At 40.4% G+C, this 27951-nt stretch overlaps 1 protein-coding gene across 6 annotated transcripts in view; it reads left to right on the top strand.

Moving 5' to 3' along the window:
• Positions 1–27951, top strand: part of fam13b (family with sequence similarity 13 member B) — a 69520-nt gene that overhangs the window by 8359 nt on the left and 33210 nt on the right. For 5 of the 6 annotated variants that reach the window (XM_075481840.1, XM_075481841.1, XM_075481838.1 and 2 more), the window contains exons 2-6: positions 7687–7834; positions 11441–11662; positions 17462–17674; positions 18986–19163; positions 19275–19419. In XM_075481840.1, coding sequence (XP_075337955.1) covers positions 11497–11662; positions 17462–17674; positions 18986–19163; positions 19275–19419 — 702 coding nt within the window. In that variant the 5' untranslated portion in view covers positions 7687–7834; positions 11441–11496. The remainder of the gene's footprint in view (positions 1–7686; positions 7835–11440; positions 11663–17461; positions 17675–18985; positions 19164–19274; positions 19420–27951) is intronic. The other variant, XM_075481837.1, reaches the window with a different exon arrangement.

Below are 27951 nucleotides of genomic sequence, written 5' to 3'. Positions count from 1 at the left end.
AGCATATTCGTCGATGTGCCTCGGTAAAGATGCATCGTAAAGATATGGGTCATTGCAAACTGTCTCTTGTAGGTTTTCTTAAAAACTCCCCTCTGTTCGTACAGCTACCAACGCTATGACCCTACATCTGGTCAAATTTGGGTCCTACACTGCCTCAGCAACATAATGGAGCTTGCAAACACGCGGCGTTACTTTCCTAAGATGTGCACAAACGAAGCTCCGAACAGACATAGGAAATGCGAGGCATGCACATTCCTAGCCTTGATGGAATGATTTTCAGTCTATTTCTCACAGGTGTAGCCTTCTGACAAGAGTCACAGAGAAATATGTGAATGAGAGCAGCTTTGTTGGGAATTTGACAGTATAAAGATACACTTACTCTTTACTGTTTTTACAAAAAAAAGAAATGATGAAAAACGATGAATCTTTGAAGCATGTGCAGAAGCATATTTATTTGTATTCAGGCAGGAGTCATTCAGTCCCCAACCGCATTATCTGGGTGTACCCAGCTTGATTTTGTTCCATTTTAGTCAGATTAACATGTTTACATGCATTTAAAAATCTTGTTTTGATCAAACTAACACAATAAGTTGTTTAAATGTGCTTACTATGGCCTGTGGGTACAGGCTTAGCCTGTACCCAAGTCATTTCATTCAAAAACTATCTTAATAGCCGCTATTAAGATAGTTTTTGAATGAAATGACTTTAATCCGTAGGCAACCATTTTATTTTAAGTTTGACGCAGTGGTCACTTATAGGAAACATAAAAAATCTGTACTACATTGTTGATTTTTGACCAGAGAGCCTCGGATATATTACTTTAATCATTAAAGGTGGATCACTGTGAGCTCAAGGAACACAGCTGAAGAGTTGCCTGTCTGAAAGTTTAGATTAAGTATTTAACAACTACAATTCGAGTCCAGTTACAAAAAATACTCTTTACTTCTCCACTAGATGCTTAAACCTTCTCTTATCTTAGATAAAAGTTCAGTGAGTTTCACATCAACATTGCTAGTCAAGGGGTTTTAGTACAATCTATTTGACTGTTCAATTAGGGTGGAAAAAAAAAAACAAAGTTGATGCAAATGTACCAAACCAAATGCTGCTTTGCTTCCACTCCCACAGTTGCCAACACAGAGCTGCATTTGTGTTTCCACTGTAGGCGTCCAAGGCTTTTTCAAAGTCACAGTCTTTGGAAGGTTAGAGCAACGTCTGATAACGTGGATTATTAGGCTCGATAGTGGAAGATAACCATTTCGGGGAAGTGTTAACCCCTTCAGTGGGAGTGTGTCGAGGCAATTAGCTTCGGAGTTTTCGGATGCACAGGTTAAGACTGTTTAGTAAAAACAAAAAGTGTGACGTTCCTCAGTGGAAATTCTTTATCGATACACAAATTATTTTTTTCTGACTGTTTTGTCGTTGATCTATAATCATAGAAAACAAAATAAGTATTAAAGTTTCTCCTTAGAGACCTTCTGAATTAAGATTTATGAATTGTTTAATTGATTGTTTTCTGACAGTCACCTACAGCTCTGCAACAAACGCTGTTGGCTGGATTTGACGCTCACTTAAAGGTTTCCTTTATTTTGCTTTTTTGTGCAACATAAAATAGAAAAATCTTTGAAAAAGAATGTTTTTGTTTGATGTTCCCTGCATCTTCAAAACAAGTGAAGGACCAAATGTACATGTTTGGTGACTGTAAGTGATAGCAGGGCCTGGAAACCCATATATCCCCCAAAGACTTGTCCTTATTAATTTATCACTGACATGGCCAGTGTTGGAGCAGCTAAACTAGGTTAGAGCAGCGAAACACTGGCTTCTCTTTGCCTCTCTTATTTTGCTTTCCGATCACTTCTGTTCCTCCTCATGGTGGATGCTTTTTTGTTTTTCATAACTCCTCATTTATCACCCAGCCTGACTTTCACTGCTGCTATTTGCCTGTTGGAAATAGAAACAGTTGAAATTAGTTTTTTGCTCCTCAAATTAAGTTTGATTCTTACTACTTGCGGGTGAGTGTGAATTATTTTGTATAATATTGATAATGAACTCATTTAATTCCAGTCATGCCTTTTATGACTGCGTTATAGGGCTGCATGATATTAGAAAAATATGCGATACACGATAACATGACTGGATACCGCGATATCGATATTACTTGCTATATTTAATATATACATATATTTTTCCCTCTCTACTTGCCATTCTGCATTTTATCATGTATAAAACAACTGAGAGCAATGTTTTATTTCCAACATTTTTTTTATTAGGAAAAAACATGGCTGATATACAGCATAAACTTAAAATGTCAACCTTTTTAATAACAACAAATTAGGTGAATCAAGGAGGAGTTCACAAAATGAGGTCGGGAGGGACTTAAAAGTGCTTAAATGATTACATGGGGAAAAGACTAAAATGGCTAGTGCATTTACATTCATAAAGCTTCCCTTGGCATAGCAAATGTGTTTTGCATAAACGGTATTCAGATTACAATTCTGCTGCCATAATGCTGGACAGGACAAGGGAAAAATAAAAAATAAAATAAAATTTAACCTACTTTTGCGATACGTGTATTGCAAGCCGTGGTATTGCAATAACGATACATTTTCAATATATCGTGCAGCCCTACTGCGTTATTTCCCTACTGTAGTAATATATGTAGTAATTGCATATATTATGTTCATGTTCAGGCTTTTGAACACCGTGGAGGAAGGAGTAAATGAAGAGATTAATTAATGAACCACAATCTGAGTGATCAGATATGCACATTTACAACATACCATAATACCCTTACTATCTGCTGTTATCGTTCATGCTTTTTGCCCCCGGAAAAAAATCGGTTAGTCAGCAAACGCATGAGACGATGAGCAAAAGACTGAGTTCACTGTGGGTGGAGCGAAGGCAGACAAGTAGGCTCAGAAATGCTTTGTATCTTAGATAAACTAAACTAGATAAACTAGTAGATAAGTAACCGGAGCTGTGTAAACAGGACTGCGTTGTAAATAGTTCCCTATTATGCAGGCGTATCTGTGCTGAAATGTAACCGCTCAGTCAAACGTATAGTTCTGTAAAATACACCACCGCTTTGTAAGACTCGCTTTAGCTTTCTGTCCTAACGGGGTTTATTTGACCGCTCAGTTTTACCTACTGTTGAGAGTAGAGACAGGATGGCCATTAGCTCTCATCCCCAGCTTACTGATACAAGTCACACAAGACAACGTCTAAAAATGTGCACAAGCAGGTTTGAAGTAAACTTTGGCAACACATGTTTGTGCAGGTCTTAACTGTTACATTTTTTTCTTTGTGTTGGTACACTGCAGGGCCTCATTTGCACACATTTCCCTCTCCGAACCCCCGTCTATCGGTGTTTTGTATACAGTAGGCTGATACAGCTGTTTATGGTGGAGGTGCGCTGCTGTCAACACTGAGGTCAAGATGAAACACCTGCAGCAGTTTAAGCAGATTATTAATAAACTTCCTGTTATGCAGGTTTCGTGCAAAGCAGTTAAAACATCCCTGTCGGCGAATTGACCTGATGTCAGTAGAAAATTAACATTATTTCCACGAGTTGACTCATTGTACGTGGTGTGCACCAACGAATGGAAAGATTAAAGTCATGAACTTATATAATTGTTAGGTGCTTGTTTGTACTTGTTTACCAGGTAAACCGGATTTGCCTGACTCGGGATCGGATGCTTCTATAAGTCATTACAGGAACTGCTGTGTGAAATTGGACTGAAAGTGACGCGTTGTTTTCATTCCCTTTGTGACAGTGCGGATGAGGATCTTCATCACATGCTCGGTGGATGATAGAGCAGATTTGTATCTCTACATTCTGTGTTTTTGTCACGGGAGCTTTTTGGGTGTGTGCTTGTTTGGATGTGAAATGTCATGCTCGCACTGCAGAGTACAAGGAAGCTATGTGGTGTGTAAGGGTCACGAGACAATAGACAGCAAAAATACCAGGCATTCATTTTCATCCTGGTGGTTTTAGGGAATTTTGGGCCAGTCCCTGTCTGCGCTCACATGTGTTTTCTGCTCGTTTAGGCCTTAGAGACTCATAATGATCATTTACCTGAACTTCTCCTTGTCAGCAAAGGTTGTCGTATTTTTTTGGGCTTAAGTTGTATCAATTTTAGACTCTTTGATATGTTTTTAATCTGTTTTCACCACAATCAGAAGCATTTTAACATGTGGGAAGGAATCTGGCTGCTCAACCGTTATTAGTCATTTTATAGTTACTCCATCTTAGTTTACTGTAATTATTAAGCCAGTGGTGATGAACTATATAAAGTTTAACCACTTTTATCTCTCATTTGGGGGAATTTCATAACATGACGCAATTTGGAGGGAATTTTCTGATTAATTCGGGAAGCTGTTTGAATATTTTCTCATACACGCACTTTGTGCTGATGGAAATGAGGCCGTTTAACAGATTTATTAAGAGCAGAACAGGGTTTTTGTTCTTTTTTTCTAACATTCTGCATAGATGTTTAAATGATTAACGTGTGAGGAAATGGGTCATTCGTTCTAAGTTGAGTTCCTCAGAGCAGTAACAGAAGAATTTCGAGGGGTTCAGTCAGGTGTCTGGTTGCTGCTTTGCAGGTATTGAACATGTGACCTTTCTTTTAAAAGCTTCTGCCCGACAGAGCTCTGTTCAGGGCTCATCTCTGAATGTGGGCAGGTGCTGTTTTTAGAAGCAAACTGAAATCTGATATACAGTCGGCTCATTTAAATTTACTGCCAATGTCACTGTTGGTGGAGCTGCTAAGGAAAACTTAGTCTGAATCTTCAGTTCCCTGGTATTTTAAAGCTCAAATATGTCATTTCTTCACAGTCAGAATACATCGTCTTCACACTTGTTGAGGTTGGTTGTTACGGGATGTAAGTTTGTTCAGTCTAGACTGTAGACTTGCATGCATTGTGCTGTCTTTGACACAAAGGCTACCCTTCTTTTAAAGAGAAAAGGGGATTGTGTTGGTGGAGACGGGCAGTTTGAGGTGTTGGTGAGGTGATCAGAATTGCCAGATGGATAGGTTAAGCTATTTATCTGAAGGTTAATTACATACTCTGCTTTTATGTACTGAATTTGCAACAGTGAATCTATATTAAAATGACTTTCTACAGTCTTGTTCTCAAGTTGTGTCCCTTGTAAACGTACACACAGTGTCTCAGATGGCCGCTTTCCATCCCAGTCCTCATTTTCTTTTTCACTTTCTCTCTCTCTGCTCCAGCGCTCTGCCTCAGTTTTCTCAGTTTTCCTTCTAACAATGTCCCTCGTTGTTTAACGGGAGCTTGTCGAGCATGATATCTGGGATTAAGACACAGAAAAGCTTTTCTAGACTGTTCCATTTCCAACTAAACCATTGCTCTACAATTCCTTTGAGGGCATTTTCATGGCAGACAAAGCACTGGTTGAGGAATAAAATGTTCTCTGATCTCCATGCCCATTTGTCTCATTGGTCAAGTGTGTTGAGCCTGTTACCTGTGCTATTTAGGCCTGTGAGTGTAATATCATTACACATAATTGAATTAATATTCTCTAGTTAGGGTTTTCTTACCAGATTAGTTTGCTGAGAACAGACACATTTGGCTTGTTGAGCAGCTTTCGTTTTCACTAGTGAAGGCGCTGGCCCAGTACGAGAATTTCATAAGGAATAGTGGGATTTTCTTTAGCTTTTAAAGAGGCTTACTCACTAGAAATGCTAGTTCAGCTGGTTTTAGAAGAAAAAGAAGCTGAAGAATGCCTTTTAACTCAGGAATCATTATGAGCAAACGTAAGACCCTCATTTAACAAGCTTTAGAAAAGGCGTAGCTGGAAGTTGAGCTTCTCAGGCACAAAATAACTTCTGATGTGTAATACTTCAGTTCAGTGCAGATTCAAAAGGCAAACATTAGAAGGTGTTTCAGTTTATATTATGTTGCAAGTAAAACTTAAAACTCTGGAACATAATACATCTGATTAAATCTGGTATTTTGCATGAAACATTAAATCAGATAATGGCATGTGTTTTAACAGCCCTAAAAACATTTGGCATTGAGTGAAAAATTTAACGGGGGCTGGATAAAAAGAAACATGGCTTTATCTGATAAATGAAATATAAAAAGTCTGGATGAGCACTGAACCACAAAAGCTGGTAAAAGAAAAAACAATTGGCGTACCTAGAAGGTCATGACAAGGATTTGGGTTTTATATTCGTCAAAAGTTCAAATGGATCATTTTATAAGATTTTTTTCTGGCTTCGTAAATACATCAGTTGGAAGTGTGGATTTAATTAAACTTTTCTTTTTAGATATTTCTTTATTCCTTGAATGTGAAGTGTTTGGGGCATTACACAGATTGCAGATCACAGCTTTCATACCAGGATTTTATGTACTTATAATATTTGTGAAAACTCACTTCTGTGTGATACATCTGCCTCAGAAATGCTTGTTTATATGATCCGGTTAAGCGTTTGTGGTTCTTTGGATGTTCTCTTGTCTCTATAAAGATGGATGCTTCTAAGAGTTTGGAAAGAAAATAAGACCAGGATTTAAAAAAATGTAAAAGTTGTCTTTTTTCATATTTTTGCGTCCAGCTAAACTTGATATTTAAGAACAATTTGGATATTGTTCTTCTCTGTCCTTTTTCACCTCGTCGTCTCTATTTTTTCTATCCTCAGAACATTCTCAAAAGTAGAATATTGTTATTGATAATTAGATATAAATGGCCACATGTCAGCATAGACCAACGCCTCATAAGACATCATGTCTGACGGTCATGTCTCAGATGACTGGTCTGCCAAAAGAAGCGTAATCACAGTTATAGAAACAGATAAACATGTGTGCATTCGCTCACATTGTGAAGTGGTGCATTAAGATTCACACAGATTATATGTGACAGTTTGTGCAAAGGAGCATCCACTGACCTGTAAGACACACTGACCAGGGCTTTGTCAGCAAGCCTGAGTGGGGGTAATTATCGTATTCAGTCTTCCAGCTGACTCTTGCACAACCTGACATCTCAGGCCTCGAAGAGCGGACAAGAGGCGAGGCCAAAAGAATGGGAAAGACTGGAAGAAAAGGAGAGCAGGAGAGGAGAGGGGATTAGAGAAAGCCTAAAGAAGAGAAATTTACTCTGATTCTTCAGAACCAGAAACACTAAAGAGAGATAAAAAGGAGCCTCGTTTATGAATGAAATGGACTTGAGATTTAGGTCTATGTTGACTGTTAAATCACGTCTCATCACAGCTAACAATTTGATTTGATGATTAAGGAAAACGTTGAATTTTCTTATTTTCATTTTGCCTTTGTTGACATCCACTTTGCAAAAAATGGATTAATTTCACATGCAGTGAAATACACCTGCGTGAGTATGCGGGTTATGGGGATCCACGGGTTTGGATTCTTGGTGATAAAGTGTCTAGTGAGCAGAGACCTGGCGTTCAAACTGATGCGCTGTAGGCGGCGCTTTATTACTTTTACCTGTTCACACACAGTTGCATTTATCTGATTGTTATTATAAATATCTGTTACATTGAAGTAGCCTACAATACACTGTCACAAGTCCAATGTTTATTGCCATATTAGTGTGTATAACTTGCATTTTTCTTTTTCTCACCCTTTCTTCTCTGCCCTTCTACCATCCCCCCTCCTCGTTCCTTTTTTTTTTTTCCTTCCTCGTTCCTACCTTCTCTGTCTTCCCTGTAGCTAGAAAGGAATCCTGCTCGAGGGATTAGCGGTCCGTCAATGAGGAACTACCGGCTCATCTTCTGCCACAACCTGAAGCAGCCATAGATGATTCATTGGTTTAGTGGCCAGGGGAGGAGAGGATAGGACACACTTTCACTGCTACACGGTGAGTCGGCACAAACGCACAGATGTTTGCACATGTGATTGAGAGAGGTAATAGACCTTCACTTTTTACTAAAATGCACGTTCTTTATTCCGTGCTTTTTCACCATCAAAGCAATCGTGCTCGCTTTGTTTTGGTATGATTTGAAGAGCTATTGAGTTAGGATTGGTTTACTAAGAAACTACGTTTGCAAAGTTAAAGTAAATATGGTTTTTATTGGTGACACTGAATTTTCACCCCTCTTCTCTTGAAAGTCTCAAAAAAATAACACTTTCATTGCCAAAATGGCCACAAAATTCATGTCATTGCCATTTCCGTGCTGCCTGTTTAAAGGCCAACTTCCACTAAAAACCGGTGTTACTCGCTCCTTCTGAAAAAGGGAGGGTCACCCGTAGTTACACACACATACTAGGCTTCCAAGTGTTGTTTCACCCCCACAGGCTGTGTTCCCGAATTTACGTAAACAATGCAGAGCCACGAGCGAATCAGAAAAGCCTGTACATTCTACTTAGAACTGAAAAAAAGGCGTTGCCCACTTGGGATTATGCCCGCCCCCCTGGGACGGGCCCTATAAGTAATCAGAAACCTGTAGTCTGTGGGGCTCCTCCTTCCTCCTCATCGAGCCTCTCACTACCACCTTTCCATCAACTACATTTGACAATATACAGAATGTTATTTTCTGGAGTCCTTTGCTAACCTAATACTAAAATGCTAACGCTGCACACAAGACTTCATCGCCACCATGGCAAATTACATAGACCGCGGAACGTGTTTGAACAAGGGGGGGCCACAATCGCAAGAGGGGGTCACCAAAATTTTAGGTCGGACATGATGCACAGCCGAGGCTCTGCACAGTATACACGGACACGCATCATGCCATCAGTCATGTCAGCCAGCACAGAACAGCGCAGAATAAAATGCACATGAAAGGTACCTCGGTGGTAACGCAACTGAAGCTGCTTGCTTGTACCAGTACTAAAGCACTATGAGAAACACTGAACCCAGAGAAGTGCACATTCTGTGGTGCTTGGTCAGAGGAATGTATGGGAATATGCTTGCTGTTTTATCAGAGCTGGGCGCGCGTGCGTGTGAGAGAGAGAGAGAGAGAGAGAGAGAGAATGCGGATGCACATCACGTTGCCAGGATGATTTTACTTTAAATGTCCAAACAGCCAACAACACTAATAACCCAAGTCCAAAATATGCCGGCACAGAAGTGCGCAAATTGCCAAAACAATCAACACAGCACAGAAGGCTATAGCCTACATAGATGAATCAATGGTCATGACTTTAGCCCACAACATGCCAGCACATAACTGTGCAGAGTAAAATGCTCAATCAGCCAACAATACACAACAAAAGCACCTCAGTAAGATGTTAACTCAACTCAAACTCGCTTGTATCATGCAGTATAAAAACATTGAACAAAGAAGAGGGACAGGGACGTCTGCCCGCGACCCGACCCCCGGACAAGCGGAAGATGATGGATGGAAGAGTGCACACGGCGGTGCTAATAAAACCATTGACTTAGCCTTAAAACTTCCCAAAGGCCTGCCTGCGTCTCTCATCGGGATTACTGGCGTTGTAAGATCCCTGCAGCACTCACTTGAACAGTGCCCATGGCTAGCCTCAGCGAGCTTTGGTTCGGTTAGCGTAGTAGTTGAAGCATTCGTCACTAGCCCCTTTCACACTGAGACCCGCTACCATCGCGGGTCCAAATTGCCATTTCGACCCGCGTCGAGCAATGTGAAAGCTTGGCGTGTTAGGTGACCCGTGTAACTTGATGTAAAACAGAGTGAAACTTGTCCTCACCTGTCGCTGTTGTTCTGAATCAGCTGTGCATTCTGTCTTTTAAACTCCTCACGTCACGCCACGCCCACGTCCGACCCTCGTCAATTGCTTCCACATCAAACTCGGCTCGGCAAAAAGACTAGGGTCCGACGCTGGTCGAAAGGCGAGTCGAGTTGACACGCCAGCCCGGGTCATCAGTGTGAAAGGAACAGCGGACATGCTAAAATCGCGAATTAAACGCGGGTTCTTCCTCAGTGTGAAAGGGGCTTCTGTTGCTTGGTTGGTCCACAGTTGAAGGTTGGGGCACAGCTGTCCCATCAGATGATGCTGTGCTTTTTACTTCTTTTGCTTTGAAATATTCAAAAATGGATTTGTGCCTTTTCATTTTGGTTGTATATTCCACGCCACGAACAATCTCTGCAGTCTACCACAATCACTACTCCTGCCGCGCGATTTTCAGCGCTGCGCTGTATAGGCCTACATTTTGCAACATTAACGTGTGAGGTGAAAAATATTGGTTAGGGAAAACGCTTGATTAAATTATTACCGCATGGGTTGTGTTTAAGTTTGATCTTCTACAGGTTTTGAGTTGGAAAAAAAACTTGCAGGCCCTCGGATACACACAGAGCGGGGAGGAGGGGGGGGAGGGAGCCAATCAGAGACGCCTCATTATCGCGTCACCGATATGCATGACAAGGACCGGAAAACCCTGTTGTATCTCATCAAGCCATTCTTCCTGCCCACAAAAACAACTTGAAAAAAAGCAACCATAATGTTTTTTTAAACAGAACCGACGCCTAATGCATTCAATAACAATGGTGAACACAGCAGTATTAATGAAATGACGATGGAAGTTGGCCTTTAAAGGAGAAGTTCACTATTTAAGACCTTGAGTCCCAGTTCCAGCTTGTTTATCAAGAATAAGAAATGAGGAGACCATTTTCACAACAATAGCTCATTTCTATCCATTTTGACCTTTTCTTTAAAATTAACATTAGTATTGTTTTAAGGACATTGAACAGAGTGCCCAATGGAACCCTGTCTGTAGCAGCAGGATGGACCAGCGAAAACAGCCAAAATGGATAGAAATGAGCTATTGTTGTGAAAATGGTCTCCTCATTTCTTATTCTTGATAAACAAGCTGGAACTGGGACTCAAGGTCTTAAATAGTGAACTTCTCCTTTAAGGCAGGACTGCCGTCGTCGTACATCTCTGTCCTGTTTCTGAGATACAAGGGCGGAATTAGGGGTAAAGTTGATGTGCTTCCGAGCCGGCAGCCAAGGTAGTCAACGTGTATGTGTGTTAGGGACTATCGAACACACCGCTTTAAACGCACCGCTGTTATCTTTCAGCTTACTTCACACCACCAGTTTGCTGTTTACTTTTTGTTTCGTCAGTTTTAGGGTTAAAATTCAGAATTATTAATATTTTTTACCCTTTTGATGTGGAATCTTTATTTTAGTGTCATTTTAAGCCACTATTGAACAAAGTTGTAGCTAGTAATACGTTTTCAGTTCAGATTTACATTCAAAGCCAGCAACAACCAGTAAAACCAGACACTGTTTATGTAGCGCTTTGGATAATTTTCTTTACTCGTGAACAGATAAAGAGAGTTTGATAGTGTCTCTTAATCACCTTAATCACCCCTCCCTCAGAGTAGTGTGCTCTCTGCTGATAGGTTTACGGCGTGAATATGACTGAGCTTGATGATTAATGTTTCATGCAAAGTCTTAAATGCCACTGAGGGACTTCACGTAGATCCTTCCATCTCTCTTTTTGTTTAATCTTCCTTTTTGTTTGTTTTTTTTTGTTTGGGAAGACGTGAGGTCTTGGCGGGGTTGTGGTGAGGAGGAGGAGGCGGAGGAGGAGCTGGCCATGAGGAAGAGTGTGTCTCCGTTGCCAGGCAATGAGGGCGGGAGCTCAGCCAGCACCACACGGGTGTTTGGAGTTCCTCTGGAGGAGGTGACGCGCACACACACCGTCAGCGGCCAAGAAGTTCCTGCACTGGTGAAACGCATTGTCGACTACATCGAGGAGCACGGTGAGTGATGGAGACGGAGACGCTTCACAAGCCGTCGTTACAGCTGAACTGGTTTTTATAAGATAAGATAAACTTTATTGATCCCACAGTGGGGAAAGTTCACTGTTACAGCAGCTCAAAAAGACAGGGGTATAAGGGCAGTTTTAATTTTGAATTATACATACAATATAATTGTAAAAAAAAAAAAAAATTATATACAAAAGAGGACATTTCAACAGATTATTGCACGAAGTCAAGTCAAAGTCAAAGTGAACTTCATTGTCAATCCAACCATGCAATCAGTGCAAGCAATTACACAGAGGATCGAAATTGCGTTTCCCCATACTCCAATGTGCAGCAGCAGTTATAACACACACAAAATATACAACATACAGTAATGCACACAGGTAAGACAAATAAACACAACATATACAGACAAATGGACGGATAAATAAGTAGAGTTACAGTAGCAGCGTCAGCAGCAAGTGGGGATGTATGGTTACAGTCTGACTGACGGTGGAGTAAAGAACCGGCAGAAACGCTCCTTCTTACACTTGGGGTGTAGCAGTGTTGCTGAAGGCTCTGCTTAAGGAACTCACAGTTCTGGTCCAGTTTACAGAGATGACGGTCAGGCTTTAAATGTCTCCGTTTGAATCTTCACCTCCTGGGTTACTTGTTAAGTACACGTGAGTTATAAACATGAAATGAGAGGGTTTACATGTTGATTGCTGAAAAGTGAAACATCATTCATTTAACTAAAGCTCACGTTCATATTTTAATGAGAAGCTTTTCATTCTACAGCATCTTTATGGTAAGAATGCTCAAAGTGCCACCTGAACAAAAAAGTTAAAGTTTTTAATCTCTTTGAGGATGTTTGAATAGGAAAAGGCCACTCTTTTTTATTTGTCTTTATTTGTTCTAAACAATTAGTGATGGGATTGAAAAAAATAAAAATAAATTTAAAAAAATATGAATTAGAAACTTTATGTTCCCCTCATAACATAACAGGCATTAGATAAATATCAGCTGTAAAGCAAGCGGAGCTGACTGTGAATTCAGGATTTTTATTTGTCGAAGGGAAACAGTCCCGTGTTTGTAGATAGTGTTACTTAAGCTGGAAAGTTTTACGTAACTGAAAGGGAAATAAAAGCTTTGCAGTGAGCATTAATCCATGTGAAACCAGCGAGGAACAGAAATCTGAAAGTTAGAGCAAAGAAATCTCCTTTTTCTGGTTAAACTTGACCTGAGTCTGGCAACAGGGAACAGGATGCTGGAACCTCTGCTGCTGATAGCAGGTGAGCTCATCCCAAATATACTTTCAATTCAGAAGCAATAACAAGTATTTTTAACGAGCTGCCCGTGTTTGATCTGCGCATAAAAACTAAATATATCTTTACTGGGGTAAATAATAACAGCTGACGGGATTTTTTTTTTTAATTGCCTCAGTACGATTTATTGTTAACTCTGTGTGTTGTGCACCTTTTAGCTATTTTTCTAATTCTTAGGTCACAAGATGTTATTATTTGATTCCACAGGACAGATGTTTCCAGTAAACAAGTGTCAACAGTTGTGGTTCAGCCTAATATGATGCACGTGTTGTGTCACAATACAGCAAAATAGTCAGTTTGGGATATTTTGTCATCTTTTAATTTTAATACTCGGCACACAGTGTTGTCAGGAATATGTAAATAAAGTCAAAGGGTGCAAGTGGATCCTGTGATCTGGGATTGGACGTCAGCATGTGACAATGCTGCCTCCAGCGATCAGTTTGTCACCCCCGTAAGTCCTGATCAGGGAATCCTTACTCAAAGTCTTTCATGATTCAATTTCTAAAGGTAATTTCTCTCTTTATAAGTGAATCCACCACAACTTCATAACTGATAAATATGTTATCTGTATCAGCCATCGATTGCTTCTTTTCAAGTCTGTTACCTTTCATTGCTGAAGCACGAGATAAATTCCGATGAAATGTTGCATCTTGGTATCTAATTTTAACTAAGATGAGTTTTGTAAAGTACATGCTGTTGAACGTTTAGTTTGCTGTCTTTAGTTTTAGTCCCGAAGCAGAAGTAAGAAGTGGAAAAATTACCTGAAAATGACCGTTTTAAGAAGAGCGTTGCCTGAAGCTACGGTCTTACTGTGTCTCGGGTCAGTGGAGTGGGGCTCCAGTGTCAAAGACTCGGTCATTCGTTGTAATAAGCCGCGACCCAGAGAAACCAGCGGGGCTCCATCTGCAGAACTAAGTGGTCAGGAGGGCGCATACCAACCAGGTCAGGAAGTCTGAGATGTATTCAGGAGCACGGCCGTATTACTGCCTGTTGACCTGTAGCCAGCTCTTGTGTCACGATTGAACCAGAATATGTTGTTGAATTTCCAGTTTGTCAGATGAACTTCGATGACACCAGCGGACAGCTCCATGGCCGGCTTCCTTTTTCGTTACATAACAGTTCTGCTTATTGAAGCTGAAAAGAGAAAAGTTAGGAGATCACTAGATCATTTCTCTGAAGGCCCCTCTCAGCTTAAACTCCAGTCTTATGTATTTTTCAATATAAAGAAAATAAAAAAGCAGGCTGGAAGGTCAGAAACTAATATGTTTTTTAACTTTTTAACAATGAGAATTTAAGATTTTGAACTGAAAAGCCTTAGAAATTATTTGAATTTGGCTCTTAACAGAACAGATAAGTTCTAAAACTATCAAATTAAACTTATTTCTGTTTAAAACAACTTCTGATCTGATATTATATCAAATTTTACCAAGTGAAATGACATTTTTGTGATCTCTATGATGAGATAATAGCAATTAGGCGCTTGTAAGGGTAAAAATAACTCATAAAAAAGAAGCCGAGCATATTTAAAGTTTACAAGAAAGCTCTATGGTTCTAAAACTGGGAGCAGGTATCTTAAACCACACAAAACCTCTGTTGTCACTCAGAACATGAAGATATTTTCTTTTCAGTGGACATATTTGCAGTCTGCTGGAAGAAAGTATCTCCTGCATCTCTTCAAATGGGGAGTGAAGTATGGCGTGATCTTTGTGCCACCAGGTTGAGCGCGCAGTGACACTGATTTGAGGGCACAGATCTATCTGAAGGAACAATAATTTTAGGCGTGTGCGTATGAATCTCACACACGCTCGCTCATAGGTGCTCGGACACGCGCTCAACTCTGACAAACTGCTCGCTCGAATATCGCAATCTCTCTGCTCGCTCGCGGCTCTGTCTCTGCGCTCGCAACTCTGTTAGTTATATGTAAATGAGCCACGCCACCAGCCAATCACAGACTGGTAGTTTTCACAGACTGGTATTTGTGTGATAAATAATAAAAAAATAAGGAGGAAGAATTGTAGTAATCATGTTAAAACTGGTGTAGTTGGGTGCTAGCTAGTTAGCCTACTGATTACTGTTGTAGGGTGTCACAAATATTTTAGAGAAAGAAACCTAACATCAACTTTTTTTATTTGTTTCTCTTTATATTCTTTCATGTATGTTTAATGTTTCTTCCACTCCCTGCTGCAATGCTTTTATTTTATGTAAAGAATTGTTTTGTACATGAAATGTGCTACAAATAAATTTGATTTGATCAAAATCTAAAACGGTAGAAAAATAAAACTACACCAGCTTAGGAAATTAAATGTTTGAAGTATTGAAGTGGTTGTTTTTACCTAGTAAGTTATAAACTATAGCAGCTGACCCACAGTGGGTTTTTTAAACTTTTAAACTTTAAACTGATCAATTGTGTTATTGGTTTAATCTGTAATGGTTACTGGTTTGACAAAAAAATATAACATCTAGTTTAATTCCTTTAGGGTGATGGTAGAAGTTCAATTGAGTCTGCACTGCAGACTCTGCAGTGATTGGCTGGTGGCGTGGCTCATTTACATACAACTAACAGAGTTGCGAGCGCAGAGACAGAGCCGCGAGCGAGCAGAGAGAGAGAAGCAGCCGAGCGCGAGCAGAGTGAGCCTTTCGAGCGAGCAGTTTGTCAGAGTTGAGCGCGTGTCCGAGCACCTATGAGCGAGCGTGTGTGAGATTCATACGCACACGCTTAAAATTATTGTTCCTTCAGATAGATCTGTGCCCTCAAATCAGTGTCACTGTGCGCTCAACCTGGTGGCACAAAGATCACGCCATAGTGAAGCAGGTTGGTGCTATGTGTGACCGTGTGAAGTTGTGTAATAAATCTGTAATCCTCCGGGGTCTCTGCTGCAGCATTAATTAGAGCGGTGCTGGCTGTCAGGAAGTTATTCAGCCTCTGAAAAGGCCTTAATCCGTCTCTTGTTTTGTGTGTGATGCCTGATGTTATTATAATCAGTGTGTTGTGAAAATTAGTTGATTTACGATTTAGATAGAAGGCAATGCTCAAAAACCAAAGACATGTCAGGGCAAAGCTTCAGCAGGGAAGGGCGGTCCTGGTGGTTTTTGTTTGTGCACCGTTGGTGAGCAGTGTCATGATGTTATTATGACAGAGACATCAATTTAATTTGATTTTATTTCATTTTGATCACAAGTACAAGTGCGTCATCACTCTGCGCAGCTACTCTGCATGTGAACTACTTTGTGGGGCTATAAAAGTGTTCGCTGGCTTAATGGATACAAAACCAGGGTGTAACAGAACACAGGAGGCGCCACCAAGCAGTCATTTCATAATACACATTCCACAGCATCACCAATTGAATATTAGGTGTTGCATATTTAATTTACATTTGTCCTTCTGCAACAGTTATTGTGACTAATAATTATCCTGTTGTAACAGGTTTGGCAACCAGTGACATAACCAGGTGTAGCAGGGAATAATCTGGCCTGCTTAAGGCTTCAGTATTATTCATTTCTGCGAAGACGTTAAGGAAAATATTCTCGATGCTTGTGTGTTTAATTCTTAATTTAGGCAAAAAAAAAATGTGAGGTAACATTGTACATTACACCACCGTGACATGGTTGAAGATTAGCCGATAGCACGTTATGTAAATAAGAGAAGAAACAGGAAAATGACCAGGCCTGCTGATGCTATCCGGTGATTCTTTCATCACCATCACACTGATGTTGTCACATCTGTAACTGATAACTGTCAACGTGGCCCGCTTCTTTTTATTTATTTATTTTCTACAGATAAGGAAAAAGGCTGCAGACAAAAATGCAATTCTTGTCACACACAAACATGCGTATCTCAGAGCTTTTGTTCTTCTGTTGAACTTACATAAGCAGTGTGTGTGTAGAGTCTGGATCATTCTGTTCCTACATTTTTAGACCAAAATGATAACGGCAAAGGTCGAGAACTCTGGTCATCTTTCCCTTACATGTCGCTTACTTCCAGCTGAGTCTCTTCAACCCTGAAATGATCACATGAGCACGTTATCAGGCTGGCAATTTCAATCAAACCTAAGGGAACATGTAAATTGGATCTGACAAAATTTATCCCACTGTTGTTAAAGTACCAATGTGCACATGGGGGCAACTTCCTGGTAAAAAAACTCTTTGATTTACTCGACAAAGTGATGCACCATCTGATTGAATCTTCAGTTTTTGGCTACTGTGACGTCAGTACACATCTGGACAGGATCCTTAAATGGATCCATGTGAACACACCCGTTACAGTCTGTAACTCTGCTTCCAAACAAATGCATCCAGGACAGGCGCACTTATCTAATTGCAGTTTGTAATTTACCATTTAATAAACCATAAAGGGACGCTATCTTACCAAGAAACCAAAAAACATTCAGTGTAGAAGTAGAATTTGAATTAAATTGTGACATTGAAAGTTTGTGTAAGGTCGGTAAAAGTTCGAGGTCCACTTGTAAATGACTGCCGCTCCCCGTGTCATCAGGGCATCTGGACTTTGAGGGGCTCTTCCTGGTCAATGGCAACGCAGAGCGGGTAGACTGGCTACGTCAGCGCTACGACAGCGGTGAGGAGGTGGAGCTAGAGAAGGAGGCCGATTTGGCATCAGCGGTCAGTTTGCTCCGACTCTTCCTGCAGGAGCTTCCTGAGCCCGTCATCCCAGCAGCTATACAAGGACACATACTGCAGCTACACCAAGGTGTGTGACAGGGACACCTACACTTCTGCCTCACTCATTCAGCCCATCATCTATCTCCCTCTGTTAAATCTCAAACCAACAGCTCATGTTTGTTTTTTTTTCTGCATTGACGGAGTCAATTAAGGAAGCAAAACTGAGCATGTTTTAAATTTATCTTAAAGCGACACTATGCAACTTTTTCATGGTCATAAAATTGCTTGGCAATCATCAGATAGCTTGGCTGACCTGTTCTGATGAAAACGGTGACATTTCCATCTCCATCTGGTGGCCCCATCCCGAAACAGCGCTTTCAACTTTGCCTGTGGCGCCGCGTGCTTTGTTTACCTCTGGAAGTCTCGCGACACACGAGAGCCGAGAACTACTGCTTCACGGCAGGTCTAAAGGGCTCTGAGCCGAGCCAGGGAGCCTGATAAGACACACCTCTCTCCATTAGCTGTCGACGGCTAAATTGAATGTGGTTAGCTTCTAGAGTAGTAATATATAATATGGCTAGACTGTCGCCTTATTTTCTACGGAGCTCCCCCTACAGCTTTGGGGTGTGTATTGCATGGTAAACAAACCCCGTATTACTGAAAGTTGCATAGTGCCGCTTTAAGCTCCTAAAATCCATTTTTGTATACATTGTCTGATCTGTCTTTATAACCTTCTCATTCTTTTTCTGAGCTTTTTTTATTCTTAGCGTTGATACGTTTGTTTTTTTTGCACAAGCAAGCAAAATGCGATGGTGTGAATCGTAGGAATATTTAGAAGCATCATTTTTTTCTCCTCCTGTATTAAACTAAAAGGGAGAGTTCCAGATGTTTTAAACAATGGTGTCCAATCACTTTTATCAATCTGCCATTTTCACATTTGTTCTATTTCTATTTTTGTGTCATGTCCTTTTTGCCTCTGTCTCTTACATAATCTGTTCTGATCCCTTGTCATGATGATGTTCCCCTGTTGCACTCATGCAGATTATAGTAGAGCGCTGGTGGGGGTGTGTGGACACTACGTGACATTTTATTTTGATGCGATATATTCTACAAAAGCCATCTTTTTCCTTCATCTGCTTCACCTCGTTTAACTTTTTCAGTCCTAAAGCATTCAAAATGATCTTATCTGTCTGCATCTTTTCTATTGAGAATAATTTTATGCTGATCTGTGAGGGAACAGGATGGATTTGATAATCAATCATTCGCTCCAAAGTATCTTACCAGTCATGAAAATGGACTCTGTAGCACCTGGTGCATGTGATAACTAGAAACCCACACCCTTTTCCGCTGCAAATTATATTTGTAGCAATGATTTCCTGTCTTCTATTCATAAACACAGAGTACAGCAATGAAGAGGAGCTGTGTAGAAACTTAAAGTACCTGCTGCAGCAGCTTCCCCAGCTGAACTACAGCCTGCTGCGTTTCCTGTGCCGCTTCCTTGCCAGCGTGGCATCACTTCAGCAGGAGAACTGGAATGTCGGGGCGCTGGGCGCCGTCTTCGGACCAGACATCTTTCAGTAAGATTCCTCTAAATTACGTACTAGGAGTTGGGATTAATTCTGATCAACTGCTCTGATGCTACGGGAACAACAAATGTGAAACACCCTTCTCTTGCTTTCCATCCGCAGTCTGTCAACCGAAGGAGAGGATCTCCGAGATCAGGAGTCTGTCAGCAGAGTCCTGGCAGAGCTGTTGGACAATCAGGAGGGCCTGTTTGACTCGGAGGATGATGACGTCTCCACCACCAACGACTACAGCTCCATTAACGAGCAGGTTTGGCTCTTCTCCTTTTATTTGTTACTCCTTCTTCTTGATCTGACCCCAATTTCTGTTTATAAAAACAGGATTCATATTACACTTTAACATTATATCCACAAGCTTATTCATAATAGTTTTCCTTCCAGTATGTGAATGGAGAAGAAAAAGGTTGTCAATTTATTTAGTTTGTCCTAGCAAACCATTATATCACATTCCATATTTAAATCTATTGTTATTCAGTTTGTCACCCTCCCCAAGAGATCTGAAATACTAGGTTTTCTTTCATCTCAACATAATCACAGTCTTTAACATCTCTGGTTGACACTCGAGTCCTTTTAACACGCCATATATTAACCGACAGCTCACAAATAAAATTACAGAACAAAGAGCAAAAATGTAGTACAATAGATTATAAAAAAACTCGTGCATTGTTGCGAGATTCTTTGCAAAGATGACAGTTGAATACAGGAATCCATTGTCCACATTCCTGACATAATGGCAAAGAGATCCAATCAGAAAGCTCTTTGTCTTCCTCCTCCTGTTTTTTTTTTCCTTTGTTTGTAATGGCTCTCACAGAGAGAAAAAAATATTGAACTTGTTTTTGGCCTCACAGACACACACACTGCAGATAGACCCCTTCATGAAAAGTTCAGATATGAAACTTGACAAAAAGCTGAATGAGGTGGTGTAATGAGTTTAAATCTTAAGAATTTTCAGTATTGTAGGATGAAAAATGTCTTTCCTCTCCAAAGAGTCGTTCTGGGCTCACAGGCACCTTCAAGTGGAGCTGAGCTCTTCATTTCATAAATCATTGACTGTAATTGTTGGCACCACCTGCAGTACAGTAGATGTAATAAATACTCACCTGTGGAAAATATAACCGCAATTGCCATCCTGCTTTGTTTAGACTCCAGCGATAGTTGTTTAGGGATTACAAGACGACGTGTTTTACAAAAGGAGAAACCTCTCCCCCCGTACAAAGAAACAAGATTCTTCCTGTCAGACTTTGTAATTATCGCTTTAGATCTGACATCAACATCCAGCTGTGCCCATTCCTCTTGATATTCTCATGCCTTCCACAGACATACAGACAGAAAAGAAGAGGAAGTCATTCTGTAAACACAATATTTTCTTGAGCCCCACCCAAACACACCCACACCCACGCACGCACACACACACACGCTGTTCACACATACATTAAATAACCCATGGTCTCTTTACCCGGTATTTAATGGGACTTAAGGAACTTACTCCACTGTAAAAAGCATGTTGTTTTTCACTGTGGAAGAAAGGATAGTGAAGGTTTATCTTTACAGAGGTCTGATTACATTGTTTTATTATATGATAACATATACACATACAAAATGTCAACGAGACAACCCTTGATCAGTATCTCACACACTATTGTACTTTAATTCCTCTAACATTTAAGTCATATTGTCCAACACCGCAGGGAGGCTGTAAAGATGACCTTTAAATGCTGAAGTGAAAGAACATACAGTCACTGTGAAACTGATCAGGGGGAGAAAAAACAGGCTTTGATATCTACTGACAGTAGATCACTTATTTAAGAAGTTTAACAGGTTTTTTTTTATTGGTTTTAGTATTTCTAATTTGATCTTTTATTAATCTTTAACACGTGGATTAGGTTTCTTTTTTAGTGTTGCTGTTTGCTGCACTACTGTGGGAAACAGAGCTCCAGCTGTGGCAGCTTTATAATCTGAGGCCCTCGGATTTATCCGCTGCCACATCTCCTTCATTAAAGAGAAAATCCCGAGCTCTCTTCGGGCTCTGGCTCGCACAGTTCCCTGATTTTCTGTGTTATTTTTCAGATTTGATATCTTTATTGTCGTCGGTCTTTCCCTGCGAGTCCCATTCTCGTTTTTTTTTATGGTTTGGTGTGTCAGATGGACGGAAACATAACGGAGAAAGTGAAAACGAATCTGTGAGGCCATATCTGTGTGCTGGACCGTGTGTGTTATGTAAGAAAAAAGTGAGAGAGAGCTCTGAGAGAAAAAAGAAAGGAAGAAATGACGAGAGGCAGGACAAGAAAAGAAGCTGGTGATGACGTAACCTCCACCCCCTGCGGTGCACTGGGGATGGCTTTCTGTGTGAACTGACCCTCATGGAGGGGATTATCTCCCACACACATCTGCCTACACAAGTTAAAATAAACCAAAATGAAAGACAATGTGATGCACTGTGATAAATCAACAAGTAACTTTTAACAAAGTGGCACTGGACAGATGAAGGGAGATGGTTGTATTACGTTGTGCTTGGGCCAACAGAGATAAACTCAGATGGATCTTAGTTAGATTATTTAATCAGTCGGGTTGCATCGTCATTTAGGTGAAAACAATAACTTAGGGTGATGTTTTTATTTTGATCCACTGTTTGAAGAAGCTTCTCCTTGGTGGAATTTACACAAAAAAGAGTTCTCATTCCCAGATAAGAGTAAGAGTAATTGCTCCATTTGTGGGTATTCGCTGCTTGTGACATTTTTGGCATAGCTCAGCACAGAGGCTGGACTGTTGAAAAGTCACTTTTTGGTTCCTCAGCACACACGTTCTCAGGCAGAAACCATGACGTAGTTTTTAATCTAGCACAACCCATGCTGCAGTGTTTGGGCTTGATCGTGGTTCTGCAGCCTCTCTGCTTTGGTGTTTTTCAAACTCACGGGTACAAATTAGTGTGTTGCTGCTCATTGGGGAAACAAGTTTTTTTAGTCACACTTGGTTGTGGTTGCACTGATTCAGCTCATTCATCTTTGCTGTACTGGGGGAAAGCTTTGTGGATAGACTGAAGTGATAGCAGCTGCTGTCTGGTCTTGACATCTACGGGTTTTGTTTTATCTACGGGTTTTGCTTCTCGAGTTAACTTTTAACCAGTCAGCATTTGACCTCCGTGTACTATCATCTCTGAAGGCCACACGCTGTTGGCTTTTTGGAGAATTGCACGTATCCCCGTCTAAACTGGTTGAACACCACAAATCCTTACTCTGCATGTGGTGAGATCGACATGGATGATACCAACACTGTTTGCCACCATAGTTTGGTCTTTATAGAGCAGCAGTGCAGTATCAGTATAGTCGGCACATTAAGCACGCTCCATGTTAAAAAGCTTTTTTTATCTGAGTTTTTGAGGGCCACTGTTGGCTTCTCTGTGCCACTGAGTCTCAGATTTGTGATTTTTTTTTTTTTTTTTTTTTTTTTTTTTTTTTTTAGCTCCTTTCTTCCCTCAATAGTAAAATGTTTGCTCTCTGATGTCTTAAAACTACCCCGAATCCCTTTAAAACATCCCTTTCGTTCACCATAGACATTCAGTGAAGCTTCAATTACGCGATATGTTTTAAAATCTATCAGTTACGCATCTTTTGAGGACATTATTGGGCTCTCAGACCGGATGACCAATTATTCAAACAGTTGCCATTCTCAAGTTGTGATATTACACCATTTACATGAAGCAGGTGGCAAATATTCAGTATAGTTTCTCCATGAATGTAACTGGACAGAATAAAGCAATTAGATATATTTACACAATGTATATCTGAATGAGATTAAGCCATAACGAGGGTATTCTGGACTGTGGTAACTTTACAAGTAACAGAGACTGTTGCAATGTGCAGCTGCAGGGAACAGTCTGTATAGGTTGAAATGTCCACTCACACGGACCTCTGACACAGCTGATAAGCCGCTATAAGTGGTAACCTGGTTACGTTGGAACACAGAGTTATTTAAAGAGGATGTGGGCAGGATAGGAGATGTATATTTATCTCTCTAAGGGAACTCTCAGTGTGAACAAAGAGATGGAGACTTTTTCTCAAAACCCAGAAAGAAAGGCAACGCCGCACTGTTGATTTATTTTACTTTCAGTGTGAATAAATCAGTCGCTCACGTATTCAGAAGTGAAGATGGACGCCGGATCACACTGCCCACTCACTGCAGGAGCGTTAGGCCTCAGGGCTTATCTCCTGTGGTACAGCTAGAGGTAAACAGCGTAGTCATACAGCCGGGAACCCACAGCAAAGCAGAGACAAGATGAAGCCAAACACTTTTCCCACAGGTCAAATATCATTTGAATTGGTTATGAGACAAAGGAAGAAGAAAAGTATCTCTTACTGATGAGAATTACGTCATCATTAATCTTTAGGTGTTCAACTCAGTTCTCATCCGTTTCAGTGGTGTTCTCTTATTGGTGAAGAGGAGCAGGTAGCGATATACGATTAAAACTGTAATAATAATTCATGGTGACTAAAGATTCAGTTATTAATGGCTTTGGTGGACAGACCTCCTCACAGGACGGCTGGCATTAGAAACACAAAGCTCCCTTGTTGTTCAGCTTGTGAACAAATGAGGCTTTCAATCACAGTGATTACATCGTAAAACTACAAGCGTCTGCATTTCTCCTCAAAACTTTGCCAGCGCTGTGAAAGATGAAGGGAAAAGAGATCTATAAAAGTGAATGTTTCATAACATTCAGGTTTAAATGGAGAAAAATCTCCTGTTCATCTCATTTTTCCTGGACAAAATCCACTTTTGGATTAAGCTTTGCTTCCTGCAATAAAGACGAAATCTCTATTAAAATGTGAGTTTATTGTTAATCATTCTAATATGGGAATGAATGAGACCCTCAAAGGTGAAGTTTGGGTGTTGTAGTGTCAGTGTTCATGTCTCAAATGAGCTGATGATGTCGGCGCAGCTCGTCGTTTTCTTCGTGCTCCATCCAGAGACTCTGGACCGCACCACTAAACGAGGGCCAAGGCCACGACCTTTTGTTGCCGAGTGTTCTCCGCCTCGTCTCCTCACCCACCCATGCCGACACGCACCATACAGAGACGCTCTTGTGTATCAAACATGTGCGGCAACAACGAGGCTTTACATCTGAAAAGCCCACATGAAACAAACAGAGCCTCAGCCTCTGTTTTTAAACTGATTTGTAAGTCAATGTGATTAAAAATTTCCACAGTCTTAAGTAAGAGGATAATTTTTTCAGCCCCATGAATGAACATGCAAGGTCATCCTGACAGGGGATATTAGAGGAGCTGCTCTTATCCTCTAATATAGTTACGTCACCTCAAAGGCTTTCTAATAACTTAGTCAGCACAACCTTTATTGCACTCATAAGTCAGTTCATGCCATTTGAATGAACACCTGTAGCCCGGGGAGCTGTTATACAATCAGGATTCATTGTTCAATATGTCAACTCCTGCATTCTGATGTGGATACACAGGAGGAACTTTGTATTTAAAGTCTAATCCAGACTCATTTTACTGACTAGAAGCCTTGAATTAAAATACTGGCTATGTTCAGTCATTCCTCATTTATATGAATGCTGAATAACTTTGAGTTTAATCCAGATTAAGGTGCTCTATATCCACCCTTCAGTTAATGCTTTTTCTGGTAATTTAATCGGAAACATTTGAAAACCTGTGATCTGGCAGCTGTTGGTTAAATTCCTACTTTTTTTATTTCTCCCTGAATGCTTTCTTCAGTTAGACTGATGTTTCATCTGTCAGCTCATAGAGACTTTGCTCACTTAAGAAATAATACAGTTTCATATCACTTTGCTTTTTGTGAGTTGAATTGTGATCATTTTTTCCATCAATAATGATCAACCTGAATGTTGTAAATTTGCCCATTTTAGTAAAAAGCATTTGAGTAAAATTTAAAATACTACATTTCCTTTTTCTTGATTTATTTTCTTTGTGTGTCGGTGTTGTTAGCAGCAGTTAGCAGTTAGGAGCCGAATCATCCTCGTCGTCACCCTTTTCAAACACAAATCTTTCTTGTAAATGCACTTTTAAGACTTCCATCAGTAGAAAACATTGCAGCAGATTAACATGAGAAAAAAGTAATTGGTACAAAATGGTCTTTTATTGATTGACACACGCAGAAAATGGAGATTAACGATTGGCTTTACAAGCGAAGAGGTCGTGTTTTTAACTGTGATTTTAAACAACCTGCACAAAACACCTTTTCTTTTGAGATTTTCAAATCTTTGATAAACATCTCTTAAGGCTCCAGATCTCTTCTTTCCAGATCCGGCTCGTTGTTCAGCTCTGTGGCTCAGTTTTTACTCAAAGACACATGTCGCAGCATTATTCAGCATAGCTGCACGGCGTTGAGCTCTTTCGTTGTCTACGACGGGGCCGAAGCTGGCTGAGACGTCTTTGTCCACGTCACACACATACATGCACACTCAGTCTTATGAGTCATCCTCGCAGATCTGCACATGTGACGATGCAAGAATTCCCGACAGCCAATCGTGGCTTTTCGAACAGAAGTGTTTCCGTAGCAACCGCGCAGTTACAGCAACAGAGGGGGTTGCTGCTGTGAAGGAGAGATACAAAGGAAGGGAAATGGAGTAGAGGACAAACAGATCAATGTATCCAGGCTAACCTGTAACCCATATGTCTTCCAGGATTAGACTGATTCTTGGTGTTTGAAGCTTTTTAGGCTTTTTGATCAGTGCGTTAGATCAGCTCAGATTAAATATAGCAAACATCCTCCTGCCTGGTGTCTGTTTGGGTCTTGTTCACATGCTGCCAGTTATTAGTGAGATGATCAGTTATTTCTGTCAATATATTTACTTCTTGGCTTCTGTCTAACATCTACCTCCCTTCTCCTTCTCTCGTTCCTGTCTCCTGTTCTATCTATAGCTGGCAGAGTCATTATCACTCCTTCCCTCGTTCCCTTTCGCTCTCTCAGCCTTTTTTCACTCTATTCACCCCTCATTTCATTGCTTTGACGTCTGCCCAAAAGAAAAATATCATGTAATATATATATATATTGACAACTTTACGTGATATACGTTGATATTTGAAAACCAAGTATCTTCGCCCCCGATGTGTCAGTATCATTGATGAATGAACCCATTAGAGGCACTTGTTAGTTTGTTACTTTAACTGTGATGTGATTAAGAATGTACTTTGATCGGGCTAATTATAAGTCATTAAAAAGAAAAATGGGGTGTTTTGTTAAGTTTTTATTGTGTGTCAAGAAACGAAAAGGGTTTGGTGTGTTATTGTGGATATTCTCTTCTTCATAAAGGAATTTGTCATGTGACTATCATGCTTAGGTACATTGCTAAGTCAACATGTAAATGATATGTCCCTGAGCTCTACTTTCAACACCCCATCCTTTACTTCTCTGAACCCCCTCTGTCTTCACTCCCCCAGCTGTCCTTCAAAGATTTTCTTTTCTGATTCAGTGCAGTATCTGTGTGCTTCATTAGCCTAATCTATACTTAGATGTCTCATGGAACAAACTGGAATATCTTGGCCCCGTTTTGCAAATGCAATCAGTATCCCCACTTTGATTTCAACATCTCTAACCAGATGCTTAGGATGTGTTTACTCTTATGGTTCAATTTTCTGGTACAAAAGCAGAGGTTTTAAGACGCTGAACCATCAGATGAATTGGAAAAACAACATATTGACGAGGTAACACCCTGTTAGATGGCTTGTCTGACACATTTAATTGACAGAACCTCCAAACCTCAGAAGTAATGTTGTGTGTCGGGCTTAATGCGCTCGTTGTATCTGAATAGGTTGGATATTAGTTGTGTTTTCTACCATAAAATATGTCACAAAGATCTTTCAAAATGAGTTACAGTGTCAAAAAAAGCTTCAGAAGACGTGCGCCAAGGAAACAGTGGCTCCAAGTTCCTATACCGAACTTCATGAGCAACATAGCTTTGTTATCGTTCAAGAGTTTGTATGCAAGCAGCCAGAGACTCACCTGTTTAACGGGTCTGATAAGGTTCAGATAACAGAGCAATCCCACCAGAGTTCGATTTAATCAAACTAAACCTTTCAAGTGTTAACACACCCTGAATGTCACGATCAATAACATCCCTTCAGTGTTCGTCACTCTTCTTTCTTCTGAGTCTGTTAACCCACTGGAGTCTACGAACATGCTGGCGCGTCCAAATCACATGCCTGATTTGAGATGATGTAGGACGCAGACTTGTTGAGTCTCCGTCTCAACTGGGGTTGAAAGTGCAAACTTCAAACAACCATATATACCAGTTTTAAAATATAATAAGATAAATAGTTTAAGCCGTGCTTTTTCCTGAATATTGTCGCCACATTTGGTGCAGGAACAAACGGTCCTGTGGTTTGGACTGTGGTTTTCACAGGAAAAAAAATCTAACTTTTTCCTACTTGGATTTTATGTTTTTTTGTGTTTTAGGTCCAGTGTGTTCACGGTGTATGTCAAAATAAAAATAAAATAACTGTAAAGCCGCACATGTGAGGTTGTGCTGAAAACAATGACACCAAGGTAAATAGTTTGAGGTGAAATCTAAAGGTAAAATTAAAAATGGTCAAAAACAGCCAGTTTTTGAGCCCTCGCAGCCATTCTCGCCCTTTCAGGCAGGTAGAAAATTCATATAAGTGATAATGAGTCAAACGACATGCACATTGGTCAGTGACACACATGACTGTAACGACCCTCTCTGCTTATAAACTGATACACCCCGCCATCTAGTTCAGAACCGAGGAAGCCTTTCGGATGAGAGGTGAAACATCTTCAAGATCCAGTTGAC

The sequence above is a fragment of the Odontesthes bonariensis genome, chromosome 13 (assembly GCF_027942865.1).
Source record: "Odontesthes bonariensis isolate fOdoBon6 chromosome 13, fOdoBon6.hap1, whole genome shotgun sequence".
NCBI lineage: Eukaryota > Metazoa > Chordata > Actinopteri > Atheriniformes > Atherinopsidae > Odontesthes > Odontesthes bonariensis.
Note: the sequence above shows the minus strand (reverse complement) of the source record. Positions and strands in the feature narration are given on the sequence as shown.